Genomic DNA, 17,528 nt, shown 5'->3' with positions numbered 1-17,528 from the left:
AGTTTGATGGGCTTGGATTTATCCTTGGTTGGGTCGGTACAAACTGCGGTCGGGTATTTGGACTTTTCTTACACGTGGAACTTCCTCATTGGATAGAGCTACATCATTTTTGTTTTCTTTTTCTTATTGGTCTCTCAGAAAATAAAAGAAACCTAAGCCGGGAGGGAGGGAGGGAGGAAGGAACAGGGAGCCCGAAATTTCAACAGAGCGAGCTTCTCAGAGGTACTCGGTTGTTTCAAATTTTATGACTTTTCATTTGTTTAGATGAAAATAATATTCAGTTCAGAAAATTCGATTTCAAATTTCCGATTTTTGATGTTTGTTTATGGCTCATCTCATTAGGATCTTTCTTTTCTTTTGCTTCCTTAGGATAAATGATTTCATTGTTTTCAGTAACTAAAACTCTTGGTTCATCGGGAGTCTGTTTGGCTGCTGAGAAACTGAATGAGAAGAGTGAAGCTTTATAATTTTGGGTTTTATTTGAATTCTAGGTCTCGAATCGATGGTATTATTAACATTCTTAAATCTATATCTTTTTGGAAACTGGATGAGAAGCTTATCAATTGTTGTGGTGTAACAGCACGTTGAGGAAAATGATGAGGCTGCAAACCTATGCGGGGATTAGCTTGGTAGCAACTCTAGCGATTATTTATCATGCATTCAGCAGTAGAGGCCAGTTTTACCCGGCCATGGTTTTTTTATCAACCTCCAAGATCAGTTTGGTGCTGCTTCTCAACATGGGTCTGGTCATTATGTGTACTATGTGGCAATTAACTAAAAAGCTCTTCCTTGGATCACTCCGAGAAGCCGAGGTGGAGAGGCTTAATGAGCAGTCATGGAGGGAAGTAATGGAGATCCTCTTTGCTATTACTATTTTCAGGCAGGACTTCTCAGTCTCCTTTCTTGCTATGGTCACAGCTCTGCTGTTGATCAAGGCTTTGCATTGGTTGGCTCAGAAGAGGGTTGAATACATTGAGACTACCCCATCCGTGCCCATGCTGTCTCATGTTCGGATTGTCTCCTTTTTGGGATTCTTGCTTGTTGTAGATAGTCTCTTTTTGTACAGTTCAATTAGCAATTTGATAAAGACACAAAAGGCTTCGGTTTCCCTCTTCTTTTCATTTGAGTAAGTGATCCATCTTAATGCTTCTTACTTCTGATTCTTTTTATTCATGTTTAGAACACGCTAGTCATTATTTGATTTAATTGAAATCATTAGGCATCTTTTTATGTAATAGTTAATATTGCATTTGACTTCAGTATATTGGAAATGGCTGGAGCAACTCTACTATGTAAGGATATTAGTTTCTTCTTATGCTTACAGTTTTAACTTAGGCTTGGAAGTAGCCAGTAATCTCGTTGCATAAAGTGGTTGGTAGGGTGACTGATATGATGGTGGGTTGAACAAAGTATGTATGTCCCAGTAACGATGGGCAATAGGGGAGAATTAAGAGTTGTGATAGGATTACAGGGAAAGCCTTGGATATTAACATTCGTGTACTGTTGACTTGTCTCATTCATGATTTATTTCCGTTGCAAATCATATGGATAAGTAACTGTGTATTAGTTATTGAAAAAGATTTGGATATAGTTATCAATTTATGCATTCGTCAGTGTTTCTTATTTTAAAATGTCTATCCTTTTGTATCTCAGGTACATGATACTAGCGACAACGACGGTGTCAACATTTGTGAAATATGTTTTCTATGTTAGTGACATGCTTATGGAGGGACAATGGGAGAGGAAGCCTGTCTACACATTTTACTTGGAACTTATTCGGGACTTGCTCCACTTATCCATGTATCTGTGCTTCTTTCTTGTGATTTTCATGTGAGTATCCTGTTTATCTTGAGTTTTAAATAAGTCACTTATGTACACAAATTTTTTGCTAAATATAACACACATAAGTCACTTATGCACCCCTTTGAGGACAAAAGTGATATTGGCCCACTTCATGATAGCTTAAACTTTTGAGAACGTGTTTGGCTCAATCTGTGTTGTATTCATCATGTTTGGTTCCCTAGTGGTGGAGAGAGACCCACATGTGAGACTAGATGTTAGAATATGAGACAATAGTGGGCCCACATCCTACCCAATTTAAGTTTTAAGCTTGTCGGAATTGTGGTAATCAACATATTTTCTTGTTGACTTGCATAAGTTGAAGTTGTTCTATCTTTATTGACATCGAGTTTTGTCCCATCCCAGGTACTATGGTGTGCCATTGCACTTAATACGTGAGCTCTATGAAACATTTAGGAACTTTAAGATTCGCGTTGCTGATTACGTTCGTTATAGAAAGCTCACTTCGAACATGAATGATCGATTCCCAGATGCTACGCCTGAAGAGCTTAATGCGTAAGTGTAAAGCCTCTTATTAGCTTCAAGTGTTTTATTTTATGTTAACTTCTAATTCTGCATGTTAGAGTCTTAGTTCTTTATGATGGATATGCAGAAGTGACGCAACTTGCATCATTTGCCGTGAAGAGATGACAACAGCCAAGAAACTATTATGCGGACACCTTTTTCATGTGCCTTGCCTGCGATCATGGCTAGAGCGACAGCATACCTGTCCTACTTGCAGAGCCCTAGTTGTACCTCCTGAAAATGGGGCAGGTACAGCTGGAGGACATAGGGGATCACGGTCCGATGCTCATCAACAGGGTAAACTTCTGAGATTTGCAGTTTGTGTGTAGCTTTTAGTTGGTGTGTGACAACCATAAGGTCTGATATTTGGTGTTAGGGGATCTTTCAGAACTTTGTACCTTTTAAACATACATTTCCTTTTACTTCATGCATGAAGGATCATTACTAAAGGAAGAGAAAAATGAAGGCACCAATAAACTGCCAGTCGGATGTAGAATTTGTGGCTTTAGTAGTTTTAGTACTGGTGGTTTCATGTTTCATGTTTCATGGTCGCTCTTTTGTTTTCAAATGGGACTTTTAGTAAGACATGGTGGTTCATTCATTCATTATAAAATGTTGGTGAGGTGATTATGATTTTAATTGGGAACAGGGACAGGCACAACAGCTCAAGGTGGTGGAGTTGCTGGTGATAATCTCAGTCAACATGAAGCCAGACTCCGAGCTGCTGCTGCTGCTGCATCGATTTATGAGAAGTCTCATGTATATCCATCTGCAAACAGACTAGTATGGTACGGCACCTTTATCCTAGTGAACTGTTTGCTTTTTATTTATTTATTGTTGAGTGCTCTTATCGTCCCCTTGGCATTTTAGTTTGCCCCTATGTTTTAGGTATTTGCATGCCTGTTAGAGTGCATGTGTATATACTTTGGATATGTGGCACTGCAAAGAATGCTGCAAAGCAGAGCCTTACAAAATATCCTGTTGTATGCAGGTCTCCTGGATATGTGGCACTTCCTCAGGTTCAAAGACAAATGGCTGACTCCGCTAACACTGAATCTAGTGGAGTATCGCACTCACAGCTTGCAACCCCTGGTGGACCTTCAAACTTGTCCTCCCCTCAATTTCCACATTACATGTTTGTCCCATTTGAGGTTCCTGATGTGGCCTATGAGGAGAGGTTGGGTGGCGATCCGAATATAACAGCTTCTCAACTGGAGGCCCAGAAAAAATTTCTCCAACACCAGATTGAGGTACTATTGATTGTTTGTTGCGAAACATAATTTGAAGGAAGATAATCACTTATGCTGTGAATCTGTGATCCTGTGGTCGCTGAATAACTACTTTTCTTCCACAGATCCTGCAGAATCAATTCCAAACTTTACAGAAGCCAAAACCGAAGGAAAGCATGGACACGGGGCCATCAGCATCTTTGGATGGCAAAGGAAAGAATGTCGAATCTTCGTCCTCGTCTGTTTCAGATTGTGGACGTCATGTGGAGCTTGAAGAGATTGATTCATAGGCATAACTTAATGTATATTTTAAGACGCAATATGTTATATGTGGATACAAGGGATAAGAAAAATAGGTAGGGATAATAACTGGAGTTTGAGCGATATTGTATAAGTTACTCCTTCTTCTTCCTTTTTTTTTTTTTTTTTTTTCTATGTGAACATTAACAATGCTAAAATTTGATTATGCAAAGCGATGCACTGATTCAACTCGGGAGGGCCTGTCTAATTTCTAATCTAAACAGGGCAGACGGAGGAACATCTTTCTAGTGAGTCAGTGACAAACCAATGACTGTTGAATGCAACTGTGTGTTAGGAAATGGTTGTGTTCTAGAACACTGAAATAAGAACCTTAAATCAAACTAATATGTTGTGTTCTAGGAAACAGTTAAATTATGTTGTGTTACTAATTCACACGTATAAGACCAAGATGCAAGAGCCGCGGTGGCCACCAAGGTGGGACTAGTGAGTTCCTTTGACCTTATTGTGGAAGATGTTGATCTCACAGCCATTGGACCAAAGTGGTGGGGTGGTGTGTGTTTTGGTTGATTACCTAAGCCAATAACCCGCAACACTGACCGTGTTGTTGTTGTTTGTCCTTGAGGGATCCCAAATTCAGAAGAATTCATTGGACTAGAGCTTTATCATTATCTTATCACGTGTGATGTGATGGTCGTGAATGGAGACGCGACCTCCTGTTTAATACGTATTTTTTCTGATTTACCACACATTTCTTTCTTTCTTTCATTCTTTCTCCTAAAGATTCACATGCTATTAATATTATGCAGAGGCTAAAACCAAACTGTTTGGTTTTGCTTGTTCGAAAATCAAATTTCGTTATCAGGTCGTACTAGGATATTTTATCCATTAAGCACCAGAAATACAAAAGTGAAAGCAAAGTAAATCGTGCAAGTGATGTAGTAGCAGGTATAAATCTATTGATTGTTACTGGTTTCCTAAAAGTGTTACGCACCGTAATGATGTCTCAACTCAGGCATTAAAATACAGTTAACATTAATTAATTAATATTTAGAGGGGGTGGGGTGGGGTCGGGTGGGGTGGGGTGGGGTGGGTGGGGCCATGAATTCAATATTTATATATAGAATGGCTGCAGCCTGCAGGCATATATACATACTTTAATGCTAGAACCTTCTTTTCAACCTTCTCTTTTGACCTTCTCTACTTTCTTAATGACATGTGTCCATTTCCTTACACTTAAAATAATGTAATTAATGCATCAAACAAGCCATCATTAGTTTTCCAATTTTACCCTTATTAAATATATTGATTTTACTGTTTTCTTTAATTTATTCAAAAAAAAAAATTTACAAACTTCTTACCACCTTGTTAAAAATTAATTAAGAAAAAACGTTTTTTTTTATTAAAAAAAAAACTCTAAAGGCAATGAGACATTCAAATAAGACTTAAAAATTAAATAAGAAAAAACGTTACTTTTATTTTTTGTTGCCTGAAAGATTCCAAAGGAAGTAAGGAGAGACATTGGTTTAATCTAAAATTTGGTATGCCAGAATTTTAGGAATTTTTTTTTTCAAATAATCAAACTCCAAAGGCAGCAAGGGATATAAAAAAATATAAATAAAACTATGAACTTCCTATGGAATCTGATTATTTGGGGTTATATATATATATATATATATATAGTTGTCACTGAAAATTCTCTTTAACTTTATTTAGTAGTATAAAAAAATGCAATTAATGAACTTCCTTTTGAAGGAAGTCTTTTTTTTGTATAAAAATGTGATCTTTCTATTGAGTGTATTTTTAGGTCATTCTTTTGTGTTTAAAAAAATAGAATTTTTATCTCTGAAAAAGATAGACATTTTTTTAACTGACATTTTTTATTATTTAATTGTTTACATATGGTAAGAGAGTTGTACAATTATTTTTGAACAAATTGAATGACAAAACATTTAATAAGGGTAAACTCGGAAAACAAATGTTGGTTTGTTTGATGCATTAGTTACATCGTTTTAAGTGAAGGAAAGTGACACATGTCATGAGGAAAAGGGAGAAGGTCCAAAGGAGAAGGTTAGAGAGAAGGTTGCTAGCATTCCCCTATACATATTGAACTGGTAAATGTGTCTCGCTTATTAATTGATGATGATTATAATCCAAGATTAATTAGTTGTTATAATGATTATAATATCTAAGATTAATTGATGATCAATGGAAAATTCATTCATCTGTGACTAGAATGAATGAGAATATATAAGAAGGAAGGTTAGGGAGTGCAAGAGTGAGTGAACCGTTGAATTTACAGCCAATGTGAGTGACCACAAATCTCTTGGACCCCTATAGTCCAAGAGATCAGGACTGCTCACTAAACATGTTAATACCAATAAAGAAGCTAGCCAAGAGCAAACTAGCTTAGCCTTAAATTCAATTCAAAGCGAAATTGTGCAAGTTACAACTTGCAATCACTGAAACGCTTTAGGGTAACTTCACCAGCAAATTTTCGATTACGTCTAATTGTTTGTTTGTTTTTTTTGGTCTGACGTCTAATTGTTTGTTGCCTCTCGTGTTTATCTCTCTCTCTCTCTCTCTATATATATATATATTGAACTCATCTGAACTGCATCAGTTAGCTTTAGCTTAGCAGTCATAGAAAAAATATCAAGTACTCTCATCACTAGCTAGAAGAGAAAGAAAGTTGGCCATGAAGATTTTAATTAGCTTGCAACTTTTAGGCTTGACGTTGTTGTGTGTTGGCATCTTCCATTGCCAAGCTTGGCCTCGTTACACTTTTGTGGTAATTAGTATACTCTTATATCATCTTAATTACTAAGTGATTAATTAACTCTCCTCTGATATTTTATATTGGTGTGTGTGTGTGTCAATTGCATGCATGCATGGTTATGTATATATATGATCATGTTGATTTATTCAGAGCTTGAACAAAACTAATGAAGGATATCTTCTGGTTGGATATCTTTGTAAACATTGTAGGTGGAAGAAACTCCATACAGAAGACTCTGTAGCACAAAGAACATACTGACTGTAAACGGCCAGTTTCCTGGACCAACACTGTATGCTCGCATGGGAGATACTATCATCGTCGATGTCTATAACAAGGGCAATCGTAACATTACCATCCACTGGTAATATTCTTTTTATTATTATTTTTATGTCATTGTGACTTGTGATATATAAAGTTAAAATTTAAGGATTTCAATATTTCAGGCATGGAGTTAAGCAACTAAGGAATCCATGGTCGGACGGTCCTGCTTATATCACGCAGTGCCCAATCCAACCAGGAGGCAGCTTTACCCAAACTATCATGTTTTCCTCTGAAGAAGGCACCTTATGGTGGCATGCTCACAGTGACTGGGATCGAGCCACCGTCCACGGCGCTATAGTCATCTACCCCAACAGAGGAGCCACTTACCCTTTCCCCAAGCCTCATGCAGAATTTCCAATCATCTTAGGTACGTAATGCAAAATTAATGCGACAATAATATAATGTTATTGATATATACATGTTCAACAAATTGACTTGAAAATTGTAGGGGAGTGGTGGAAGGAAGATATTGGACAGCTTTATAATGAAACTATTCAAAATGGAGGGGAACCTAACATTTCCAGTGCTTTCCTCATCAATGGTCAACCTGGCGATCTTTATCCTTGCTCAAAACCAGACACATTCAAGCTGATGGTTGATTACGGGAAGACCTACCTGCTAAGGCTAATCAATTCAGCTATGCAAGAGATTCTGTTTTTCTCGATTGCCAATCACAAGGTCACGGTTGTGGGCTCAGATGCTAGCTACACCAAGCCATTTTCATCAGATTATGTCACAATATCACCCGGCCAAACCATTGACCTCTTGTTCACTGCTGACCAGAGCCCCAACCACTATTACATTGCTGCTAAAGCCTACGTTGGTGGAGCTGTTGTTTATGACAACACGACCACCACCGCCATGCTACAATACAATGGAAATTATACCTCAACTTCAACCCCTTCCTTGCCTAATCTTCCTTATTACCATAACGACACCAAAGCATCGGTTCATTTTACTGGTAGTCTCAGAAGTCTAGCTGATAAAAACCACCCCATTGATGTGCCGCGCAAGATAACAACTCCATTGTTTTACACACTTTCTATCAACACACTACCATGCCTAAATAATTCATGTGCAGGGCCTAATGGGACACGTCTGGCTGCTAGCGTCAACAACATTAGCTTTGTCAACCCCAGCATTGACATATTGCAGGCTTACTATTACCATATCAATGGGGTATTTGGAACTCGATTTCCGAATTTCCCGCCCTTGTTGTTTAATTTTACGGCTCAGGTCTTGCCATTGTACTTACAGACCCCGAAGCTGGGGACGGAAGTGAAGATACTGAAGTACAACGCGACCGTGGAGATTGTGTTTCAGGGGACAAATTTGGTTGCAGGGGATGACCACCCAATGCATATCCATGGATTCAGTTTCTATGTTGTTGGATGGGGACTTGGGAATTTTGACGAGGATAAGGACCCTTTGACATATAATCTTGTTGACCCTCCTCTTCTAAACACCATCGCTGTCCCTGTAAATGGCTGGACTACCATTAGATTCAAGGCAAACAATCCTGGTAAGACTCTCTGGTTTGGTTAACTTCCGAATTAATCAAGTTATAATGAATGATGCTGATCATGTGATGTCAATGATTTTTTTGTTGAGCACAGGAGTTTGGTTTATGCACTGCCATCTGGATAGGCATATGACATGGGGCATGGACGTGACGTTCATTGTGAAAAATGGAAAGGGTCTAGGAGCCCAAATTTTACCTCCGCCACCAGGAATGCCTCCATGCTAATTGCTACAAAGCTCTGGCTGTATGTTCATGGCAATAAATTGGGAACGTAGTCCTTGCTTTAATTTGCTATCATTGTACTACTCTTTGGACTGGCCAGGATATATATGTTATAAAAATTTAGCTGGTCGGTCTTGTATTATAATTTACATGTTCCAAAATAAGTGAGATTATTATTTGCTGGCTAGACCTGCAAATGTCTGCAAAATCAATTATTTTGAAAGATTGGTCCCAATGGGTTAAACTGCACATCAACGAACGTACTTTTTTTTATTTTTGGTGCGTTGGGGGGAAAAACCCCAAGCAACATAGCTTCATAAAGTCAACACCAACAAGACGGGAAAAGAAAGAAAGAAAGCTGCCATGCCAACCACATTGGCCACTGTTTATTGGACAGAGTTTTTGGCAAGCTAATCCCCTTGAACCTCCAAAAAAACATGAAAGTTACCCCCCAATAAATATTCATCTGTCCAAATCCATGCTTGATATAATCAAATTTGTGTTGTAGATATTGATAGAGTTAAGTTGTTTTCCAGTTGTAGAAAGTGAACTTCCAGAAGGACTGCAGCTACATCTTATATTTGTGGTACACTCTTTCCTCCCTTTTCATTTTATCATTTCGTGAGCATTTTTCTCAATGGCAATGGACCTTAACCTTTTTTTTTTTTAACCCCCAAAAAGTTAAAAGTCGTTTTTTTTTTCTTTTATAAGAAAAGTTAAAGGTGAAGTTTGCGACCATTTAGCAGTGCTTTTTCTTGATTAAGGCCTCAAGCTGGACTCTCTGCCCTTGAGGATACCTGAAAGCCGGACATAAAAACTTCAAGGTAACACACCAGTCTCTGAGAACAGAATACAATGGTTTGCTTGATATGAAATTATTCTACTGTCAACAAAGAATCCCGACTGATCAAGACTGAGGAATTTGATCCTCTATTAAAAGAAGGGCTTTTCAAATATAAGTTGCTTTTTCAATAAGAAATAGTGTCAAAGGACTTGACCTGATGTGCATTTGAGCTTAATACACAGTCAACAAAGGGATTGACTGAGCCATCAGCTATCTGCCATCTGCTGCTGTAGACGGATCAAGTTTCGCAAGTATCAATTTCCTGTTCATATCAGCTTCTATTTGTAAATTGTAATTTTCACCAATGTAGTTGCATCTTAAGCATCTAAATGACAAAGTTTCAGAATTTGTGTGAAATTTCACAACCTGAGGAATAAGATGTTGTTGTGTAAGAGAAAAGAAACAGCTTAGAATGGAAAAGTGACTATCTACTATATTCAGTTCTCATAGAATGGACAAACTGAATTTCAATCGCTGCAGCTCAGTTAAAATGTGAGACTCATTGCTTCTTTGTCTTGTAATTGCTGTAGTTGCTTTTGGAATGCAGCCTCTTCTCTTGTTGTTCACTGTTGAAGAAAGAAACAGAAGTTACATAGTAATCGGGTGAGAAAATCAAAACCAAATTCTAAAGGTATGGACTCATAACAGGTAACAGGCATAGAAAATCCAAGAGTCTAAAAAAAACACTAAATAGATTGCCGGAGAAATCCAAGAGTCTTCTGGAAAACTCCTGCTGGAATTAAACCAAAAGTCTTCTAGAAAAATCCAAAAATTATAAAAAGTCTATGATGGACAACTCTATACAATGAACAGCAGCTAATCCAGCCACAAATACATGAGGCTTCATGAGTCTGAGCCTGAGCCTTCATGAGGCTTGCGCAATGAACACGGTGATGCATAGGATCTAAAGCTTATGGTTGGTTTGCTAGATATTACTAAATCAAATCCTCAAAACTATCCTCAAAACTACCTATCTGTATAATATCCTGGAGATGAGGACTACCCTTTGATATCTGTTGCATTATTGGAAAAGAAAACCACTTATTTAAGGATATCTTGCAGGTATTCCTTAAACAGGCATCTTCCTCCATCATCCACCATACTTACCCCAATTTTAGAACTTTTCCCCGTCGTCTGCACACCCTAAATTTTCTTAGTTTCCAATACAACCTGAACTCTTCTTTATGCCGCCATAGTTGTTTCCTTCCATATTATTTGTCTACTTCTGGTTTCTATCATGCTACCTCTTAATGTCCTGTATTTCCTGGTCTTCCCACTAGTATTCCATATCAGTTTTAATTCTCAACAAATGAATCCATCTCAACAATGAATACCACTCCTGGATATGTAAATCTATTAGCAATGGAAACCTCTTCACTGATACACGTTATAAAAAGAGTTTTATGTCATATTTGTGTCCCTCTTTCCAAAAAGAGTTTTATGTCAATGAAATTCAAATTGTATATTCAAAACCATAACTACATTATGTAAGGAAAGTCTTAATTAACATTCACTCAATTGCAATGAAAGTAAAAGCAGAAAATAACTTTATGCAATTAACATTTTAACGAGTACGGCTAGGAGTTTTAGGGATATCACCTCATTCTCTCCATTCATCTTCCATGTGGAGTTCCATATTGAGTCCTACAAAACTCAAGACATCTTCTTCTAGTGAAAATATGTCCCTCACTTGTTCTACCTTTGACTGCAAATTGGTGGCATCCTTTTCACATATGTCGTGAAAAACTTCCAAAGAAGACACGTGATGATGGATAGTTTTCGATACCAACAATAGGGGAGAGCTCACCAGGCCAGCGCCTCAAGCCGCAATATGAGATGGAAGAATCCATCAAGCACCTTACTTATTGCATCTACTATTGTGGTAGTTGAAAAGGTGTTCTTCATAGGACTTTCTTTTATATCTTCTTCAATTTCCGAACAGGCAAGCTTGTAGAGTCGTATCATCCTGGCAGAAACAACCATATCGTTGTTTTCTTGCCCTGTTAAAAAAGCTGACAAACCTTCTGTGATTTGTTCATTCTTTGGGATCCAATAAAATAAATGACAAAGGCTGTGTGAAATCAGGCGCCACAGTCGAAGTGCGTGAAAATTGATACTCCATAGCAGACTAATTGCTGCTATCATTAGCATTTGTGTTCAACCAGCTAACCACACTACAATGACGTCCTGATTTCCTTTGACTGAGAGATATTGCATTGCGTAGGGCAACCACTTCTGCCTCAACCGCAGCCAGAGAAACATACACAGCAACGATATCTTCATACTCCACTAGCCTGCCAATAGCCATGAGCTGAACCCATTCGATTTCTATCTCTATACTGGTGAATTTGGGATTAGATTTTTTCCATACCTGGCTGATGTCAATTTCCATTTGACCACTTGAATTCTTGATAGAATTCCTCAACAAATTTTTAACCATCCACATGTGAATCCAGGTTTTTCACGGCTCCCAAAATTTCATTCTTTTTCAATCTAACACTAAAAACACACCAGATTTCTCTGTTACTATTGCAGCAACATAGAAATCGAATCCCAAATTCACCCAGTATGGAAATCTGGATGTTGCTGCAATAGTAACAGAGAAATCTGGTGTGTTTTTAGTGTTAGATTGAAAAAGAATGAAATTTTGGGAGCCGTGGAAAACCTGGATGCACATGTGTGGATGGTTAAAAATTTGTTGAGGGATTCTATCAAGAATTCAAGTGGTCAAATGGAAATTGACATCAGCAGGTATGGAAAAAATCTAATCCCAAATTCACCAGTATAGAGATAGAAATCGAATGGGTTCAGCTCATGGCTATTGGCAGGCTAGTGGAGTATGAAGATATCGTTGCTGTCCAGAAGAGAAATTTCACTTAACCTCCAATTACTCCAAATCGTCCTCTTGTTCTTCTTCCTGCTGTAAACCTTCTTGATTTAGAGTTTCTTGCTCTTTCCATCAACGACACCGTCTGCCTGTCTCTGAAGTTTTAGGTTTTACAAAGCAAAACGGCGCCGTTCGTAGAAAGAATTTTTCCCAAATTATATTTTTAGGTGTCTTTTTCAAACATATATAAAATAAAACAGAAGTCGGAAAGGAAAAAAAGAATTCCTTTTTCAGAAAAGGAAAAACACTAGTTGAGAGCCGCCTATAAATACACTACGAGAAGAAAAAACAGAGACACAAGAAGCACACACGCAAGAGTCAATTTTCCTGTTTCCTAAGGAATTGCCGTCTTGTTCGGTCGTCGGTGGTTTTTTAAAGAGTACGAGATAAAGATAGAGACGGTGGCTTTGTCATTGAAATTCATACTCCGATATTGTGTCGGGTCAGGGTAATCGATCTTACTGGTAGTATGGAGGAGGTAAAAAGGGATGCGATAAAGAACGGTAGACGGTTGATGAAGAGTTTAACGGAGAGGAACCCTAAGCAGCCACTTTGTTGGATTGCATCTGCGAGGTTGGAGGAGGACGCTGGGGAAGTGGAGGCAGCGAGGCAATTGATTCAGAAAGGATGTGAGGAGTGCCCAAATAGTGTGGATGTGTGGTTGGAGGCGTGTAGGATTGCGATTGCGAATGCGAGGATTGAAGCAGGTAAGGTTGTGATTGCCCATGGATTGAAGTTGATACCCAATTTGGTGAAGCTGTGGATGCAGGCTGCAAATTTGGAGCATGATGACTCGAATAAGAGCAGGGTTTTGAGTAGAGGATTGCAACAGATTCCTGATTCCGTTCTGCTGTGGAAGGCGGTGGTTGAGCTCGCCACTGCCGCGAAATCGAATGAGGAGGAGGAAGAGAGGAGAATGCAAATGCAAGGCAGAGCATGAACTTGTCTCGAAGCCCGAGAAAGGGGGGAGGCACAGAGAGAGTATGGATGAAATCAGCAATTGTTGAGAGAGGATTAGGGAATGTTGAAGAGGAGAGGAAATTGCTTGATGAAGGGTTGAATAAATTTTCTTCGTTCTTTAAATTGTGGTTGATGCTTGGACAGCTAGAGGAACGGCTTGATCGTTGGGAAAAAGCTAAGGAGGCTTATGACTTGGGCCTGAAGCAGTGCCCTAATTCTATACCGCTCTGGCTTTCTCTTGTTAATCTTGAAGAGAATTTGAATGGGGTGACTAGTGCTCGTGCACCTCACGCTAGCCAGCAATAAAAATCCTCACAACCCTCAACTGTGGCTTGCTGCAACTCGAACTGAATTGAGGCATGGTAATAACAAGGAAGCTGATATTTTGATGGCGAGGGCTTTGCATGAGTGTCCCAATAGTGGTATCTTGTGGGCAGCATATATTGAGAGTGTGGTACCCCTACCCCCTTCTCAATGGATGGCCAAGGTTATGGATGCCCTCAGGAAATGTGATTACGATCCCCATGTCATTGCTGCTGTGGCCAAGTTATTCTAGCATCACAGTAAGGTTAAGAGAGCTAGGACTTGGCTCGACAGGGCCGTCACAATTGCCCCAGATATTGGGGATTTCTGGGATTTATACTTCAAATTTGAACTTCAGCATGGGACTGATGAGAACCAGAAGAATGTTTTGCAAAGATGCATTGCTTCACAACCGAAGCATGGTGAAAAATGGCAACCTATGTCCAAGGCCCTGCACAACTCTCACCAACCAACTGAAGCTATCTTGCATCAAGTGGTGGCGGTACTCAGCAAGGAAGAGAGCTCGCAGCAGGCAAGGCAGGAGCCCCAAACTGATAGACTCTAGTTGTCCGTTCTCCGGGCTTCTCCTTTTTCCAGGTTATATTTCTTCTAAAATGTTCTCCAAAATTGGACCTTTACCAGTAGTTTCACTTGTGGGCATCCTATTTATATGGTACTCTATTTACTTATGAGCTTTTCTCAATTTCATTTTTTATTGCCAATTGCCTTTGGATGGTTCGGTGATGAGGCTTGGCTTGACTTATTAATTACTTGTTGTTCCTATATATGTCATTTTTTACATATTCAGTTTTGAGCTGGGTGTTATTATGTGTTTTCCTTTAGCTCTTTGTATTTCCCATACTCCCCCATCTATATTCGTTCCTTTTGATATCATAATATCTATCTAATTCCTTCCTCATGCCTGTGCTTTTCAACTCCGAGAGGAAACTTGAATTCCTCGCCGGAGATTAGCTGAAGCAGGTAGTCTGAGACATCACAGTAAGAGGGCAGGATTTTGGAAAATCATTGTTCTCCATAGGCAGCGTTCCTTACACTAATGCAAGACGCAATGGAAAGGTCAGTTGTGTTCATTGTTTTCAATACAAATCTAGCCATCTCTAGCTCCTCGGTTGTGAAAATTGTTGTGCCTCCTCTCCATGGATTTTAACTTAATAAACTTATGCTTCTTCACACTGAAATAAATTCCGGAGATCACAAACAAAAGACATGAGAAACAAGAGCCAAGACATGCAAGGTTACATTTAATTAAGTGTAAATGTTGAAGGGAGCATAGCACTTATCAATTATACTCTAGGGCAGATGACTTACTTACTTAGGGTGAGATGTGCAGGGCCCGGAAAGACTTTGATATGTTGTGGGATGTAACCTCCTCAGCCACTTCTCCTTTTTCCTGTGGTAATTATATTCCTAGGTTGTCTTTGAAATTTCGTAATGATGAGTGTCAAAAGATAGATAGATAGACTGACTTTCATAATATGTCCAATAGATAGATAGATGGATATATAGTGTGTCAGGAGAACCTTTACCAATTTTGATTTTCATATGGTATTCCAGTTTTGTACTTGTGTGGATTCTGGGAGTACTTGGATTGGATATAGTTTAGGCAAATAGAGACAATTCTTGTGTAGGAATAGAAATTAGAATTGTGGAAACTTGATGAGCACATCCTGCCCTGTCGTGTGCTGCTGATATCTCCTACCATCAACATAGGAAAGATCAGCCTGTACCTGGTTGGCCCATGATAAACCACAAAGTTATGTTTCCTAGAATCCCTGCCTCAAGCACAACAGACTTATTAATGGCTTTGGGAATGTAATTATTGCAACAGCCACTACCACCAGAAGACCACCTGTGATGATGAGTCATAGTGGTCATCATGTTACATACCTTAACCCATTCACTGTGCACCTTAGTTGACCCTCTCATAAAACCAAAGTAGTCACTCACAACAACTCATGTGTATGAGTAAGACTGTGAACTTGTTTGCAGTGTCAGAGATTGTCTCATAGTACTCAAATTCATTGCAGCAATATGAGGAGCAGTAGCCAGTAGGACTAAAGTACAACAACATTAATAATATTCTTCCTATTTTAATGGTATTGCAGCTATAAGCAACCAAGTTATTTACGTGTACTAGGATGGAGAAAGCTGCCCCACCTCAATAATATTACTTTTTCCTTAGAATGACTTTGGCGGGATATAGGAGCTGATGCAGTTTATTATGTCAAACCAATACACTCCCATGGAACATTATCCTTTCCCAATACCGAATCGGGTAGGGTGCTGTGAGATTCCCGCACATTCTTTTTGGCAGGGGGGCTTGGAGTTGTTGACTTCGGATAGTGCTGCCAACAAAAAATATGAAGCTAAGGTCAACCAAGAGAGTTTGTGGAAGAGATGGCCTAGTATGAGAAGCAACATCCTTTCCATTTAATCCTTCCTTCCTTCAACATATAAGTGAAATTTTGGTTTAGAGGGCTCGATGATGTGTTGAAGAAAAGGATTTACGTCCGCTCCTTCCGCGTTTCTTCCTTTTACGCGGCGTTGAATCTCAACTCTAGTTTTCTTATTGCGAGGTCAAGGGTTAGGCTCAGTATATGACCAAATGCACTTGCTCCCTCCTTTTTTCTTCCTTGAAGCAGTCACTTAGAAGAACATTGAATGCTTAATTTCTTATTTTTTCAACATCGTTTTACATACATGCATGTCTTGATTTTTTGTTAATGCCTCAGGAGAAATGGAACATACCCAAGAAGGAAAACGTAGTTTCCAGTTTAGTTATCAATGTTTCTTGACCTTTGCAGTAATAGGTAAGATTGCTACAGCTTCAAGATATATCGAAAATGCCCACAGAACCTATTACAATAGATCAAAGCTTCAATCAGATGTGAGTAAAAAGTAACAGCATCATACAAACTGACGTAAGTTAAAAAAACTGGCTGCAAGCTTTCTTTCCAAACAACTGGCAGTGCAAGAAGACGTTCCTCTGCTTAACTTCAGAATTAATCAAGTTATGATGAATGATGCTGATCATGTGATGTCAATTACTTTTTGGTTGATCATGGGGGTTTGGTTTATGCACTGTCATCTGGATCGGCATATGTCATGGGGCATGGATGTGAAGTTCATTGTGAAAAATGGAAAGGGTCTAGGAGCCCAAATTTTAGCTCCGCCACCAGGAAGGCCTCCATGCTAATAATTTCTATAAAGCTCTGTCTGGCCGTATATATGTTCATGGGATGACAATAAATTGGGCCATGTAATGCAGTCCTTCCTTGCCTAACATTATACTACACTTTGGAATGCCCAGGATATATATATATATATATATATATATATATTTGTGTTGTAGATATTGATATTTAGTTGTTTTCCAGTTTCCCATATAAAATAGAAGCAGGACGAGAAGAAAAAATACAAACATAAACGCACACTCACGCTCTCATACACAAACACAATTTTACCAGCTCAATGTCCGCCTCTGTCATTTCTCATACTAGAAACCTTTTCGCATATACATATACATATATATTTATCACTCTTTCCTAAAGATAACTATTTTATGTCGATGAATTCAATATTGTATGTTTAAACGGATAACTACCTCATAAAAGGACAGCCTTAACCTTCATTCAATCACATTTTAAAGGAAACACAGAAAATAACTTCATGCAATTGGCATTTTAACGGGTACGACTAGGAGTCTAGGACTATCACCTCATTATCATTAGTCCATGCATCTTATATGCGGAGATACGTTCATGAGTTGTACCTTAGATGCTATCATTCCCGCTCGACAACATACCATTTCCTTCCTT

At 38.7% G+C, this 17,528-nt stretch overlaps 2 protein-coding genes, 1 long non-coding RNA gene and 1 pseudogene across 5 annotated transcripts; 3 read left to right on the top strand and 1 right to left on the bottom strand.

Annotated features, from left to right (window-relative positions):
* The first annotated feature begins 131 nt into the window (after window positions 1–131).
* On the top strand, window positions 132–4,089 carry LOC103333507 (ERAD-associated E3 ubiquitin-protein ligase HRD1B-like). Of its 2 annotated transcripts, none has more exons than XM_008236354.2 (8): window positions 132–222; window positions 581–1,126; window positions 1,654–1,830; window positions 2,206–2,355; window positions 2,453–2,661; window positions 3,014–3,152; window positions 3,356–3,614; window positions 3,719–4,089. In XM_008236354.2, exons 2-8 carry the CDS (start codon window positions 594–596, stop codon window positions 3,881–3,883), a joined length of 1,632 nt encoding a protein of 543 aa, XP_008234576.2. In that variant the 5' UTR covers window positions 132–222; window positions 581–593; the 3' UTR covers window positions 3,884–4,089. The 2 variants fall into 2 exon arrangements, with proteins under 2 accessions (XP_008234576.2, XP_088909845.1); XM_089053719.1 differs by lacking the exon at window positions 132–222 and adding an exon at window positions 481–505.
* A 2,383-nt stretch (window positions 4,090–6,472) lies between these two features.
* Window positions 6,473–8,900, top strand: LOC103333509 (laccase-15-like). Its single transcript, XM_089053718.1, has 5 exons — window positions 6,473–6,642; window positions 6,840–6,991; window positions 7,074–7,318; window positions 7,400–8,473; window positions 8,568–8,900. Exons 1-5 carry the CDS (start codon window positions 6,550–6,552, stop codon window positions 8,696–8,698), a joined length of 1,695 nt encoding a protein of 564 aa, XP_088909844.1. The 5' UTR covers window positions 6,473–6,549; the 3' UTR covers window positions 8,699–8,900.
* Window positions 8,901–9,641: 741 nt separating this feature from the next.
* LOC148917546 (uncharacterized) lies at window positions 9,642–12,523 on the bottom strand. Its single transcript, XR_016127530.1, has 2 exons — window positions 11,139–12,523; window positions 9,642–10,105 (listed from the first exon to the last, which is right to left on the bottom strand). It is a non-coding gene; the product is annotated as an uncharacterized LOC148917546 (long non-coding RNA).
* A 189-nt stretch (window positions 12,524–12,712) lies between these two features.
* LOC103333510 (protein STABILIZED1 pseudogene) lies at window positions 12,713–17,086 on the top strand (annotated as a pseudogene). Its single transcript, XR_514215.3, has 2 exons — window positions 12,713–14,766; window positions 16,515–17,086. The product of XR_514215.3 is annotated as a protein STABILIZED1 pseudogene (transcript).
* The last annotated feature ends 442 nt before the right edge of the window (window positions 17,087–17,528 follow it).

This window comes from Prunus mume, linkage group LG5, assembly GCF_029339155.1.
Source record: "Prunus mume cultivar Tortuosa linkage group LG5, ASM2933915v1, whole genome shotgun sequence".
In the NCBI taxonomy this organism is placed as follows: domain Eukaryota; kingdom Viridiplantae; phylum Streptophyta; class Magnoliopsida; order Rosales; family Rosaceae; genus Prunus; species Prunus mume.
The sequence above is the reverse complement of the archived record's forward strand: the minus strand, read 5'-3'. Positions and strand labels throughout refer to the sequence as shown.

Coding starts and splice junctions, on each gene's coding strand:
- LOC103333507 (XM_008236354.2), top strand. CDS start 594: ATGATGAGGCTGCAAACCTATGCGGGGATTAGCTTGGTAGCAACTCTA. Junction 2,356..2,452: donor ACGCCTGAAGAGCTTAATGC/GTAAGTGTAAAG, acceptor ATGGATATGCAG/AAGTGACGCAACTTGCATCA. Junction 3,615..3,718: donor TTCTCCAACACCAGATTGAG/GTACTATTGATT, acceptor TTTCTTCCACAG/ATCCTGCAGAATCAATTCCA.
- LOC103333509 (XM_089053718.1), top strand. CDS start 6,550: ATGAAGATTTTAATTAGCTTGCAACTTTTAGGCTTGACGTTGTTGTGT. Junction 6,643..6,839: donor GGCCTCGTTACACTTTTGTG/GTAATTAGTATA, acceptor TAAACATTGTAG/GTGGAAGAAACTCCATACAG. Junction 7,319..7,399: donor AGAATTTCCAATCATCTTAG/GTACGTAATGCA, acceptor TGAAAATTGTAG/GGGAGTGGTGGAAGGAAGAT.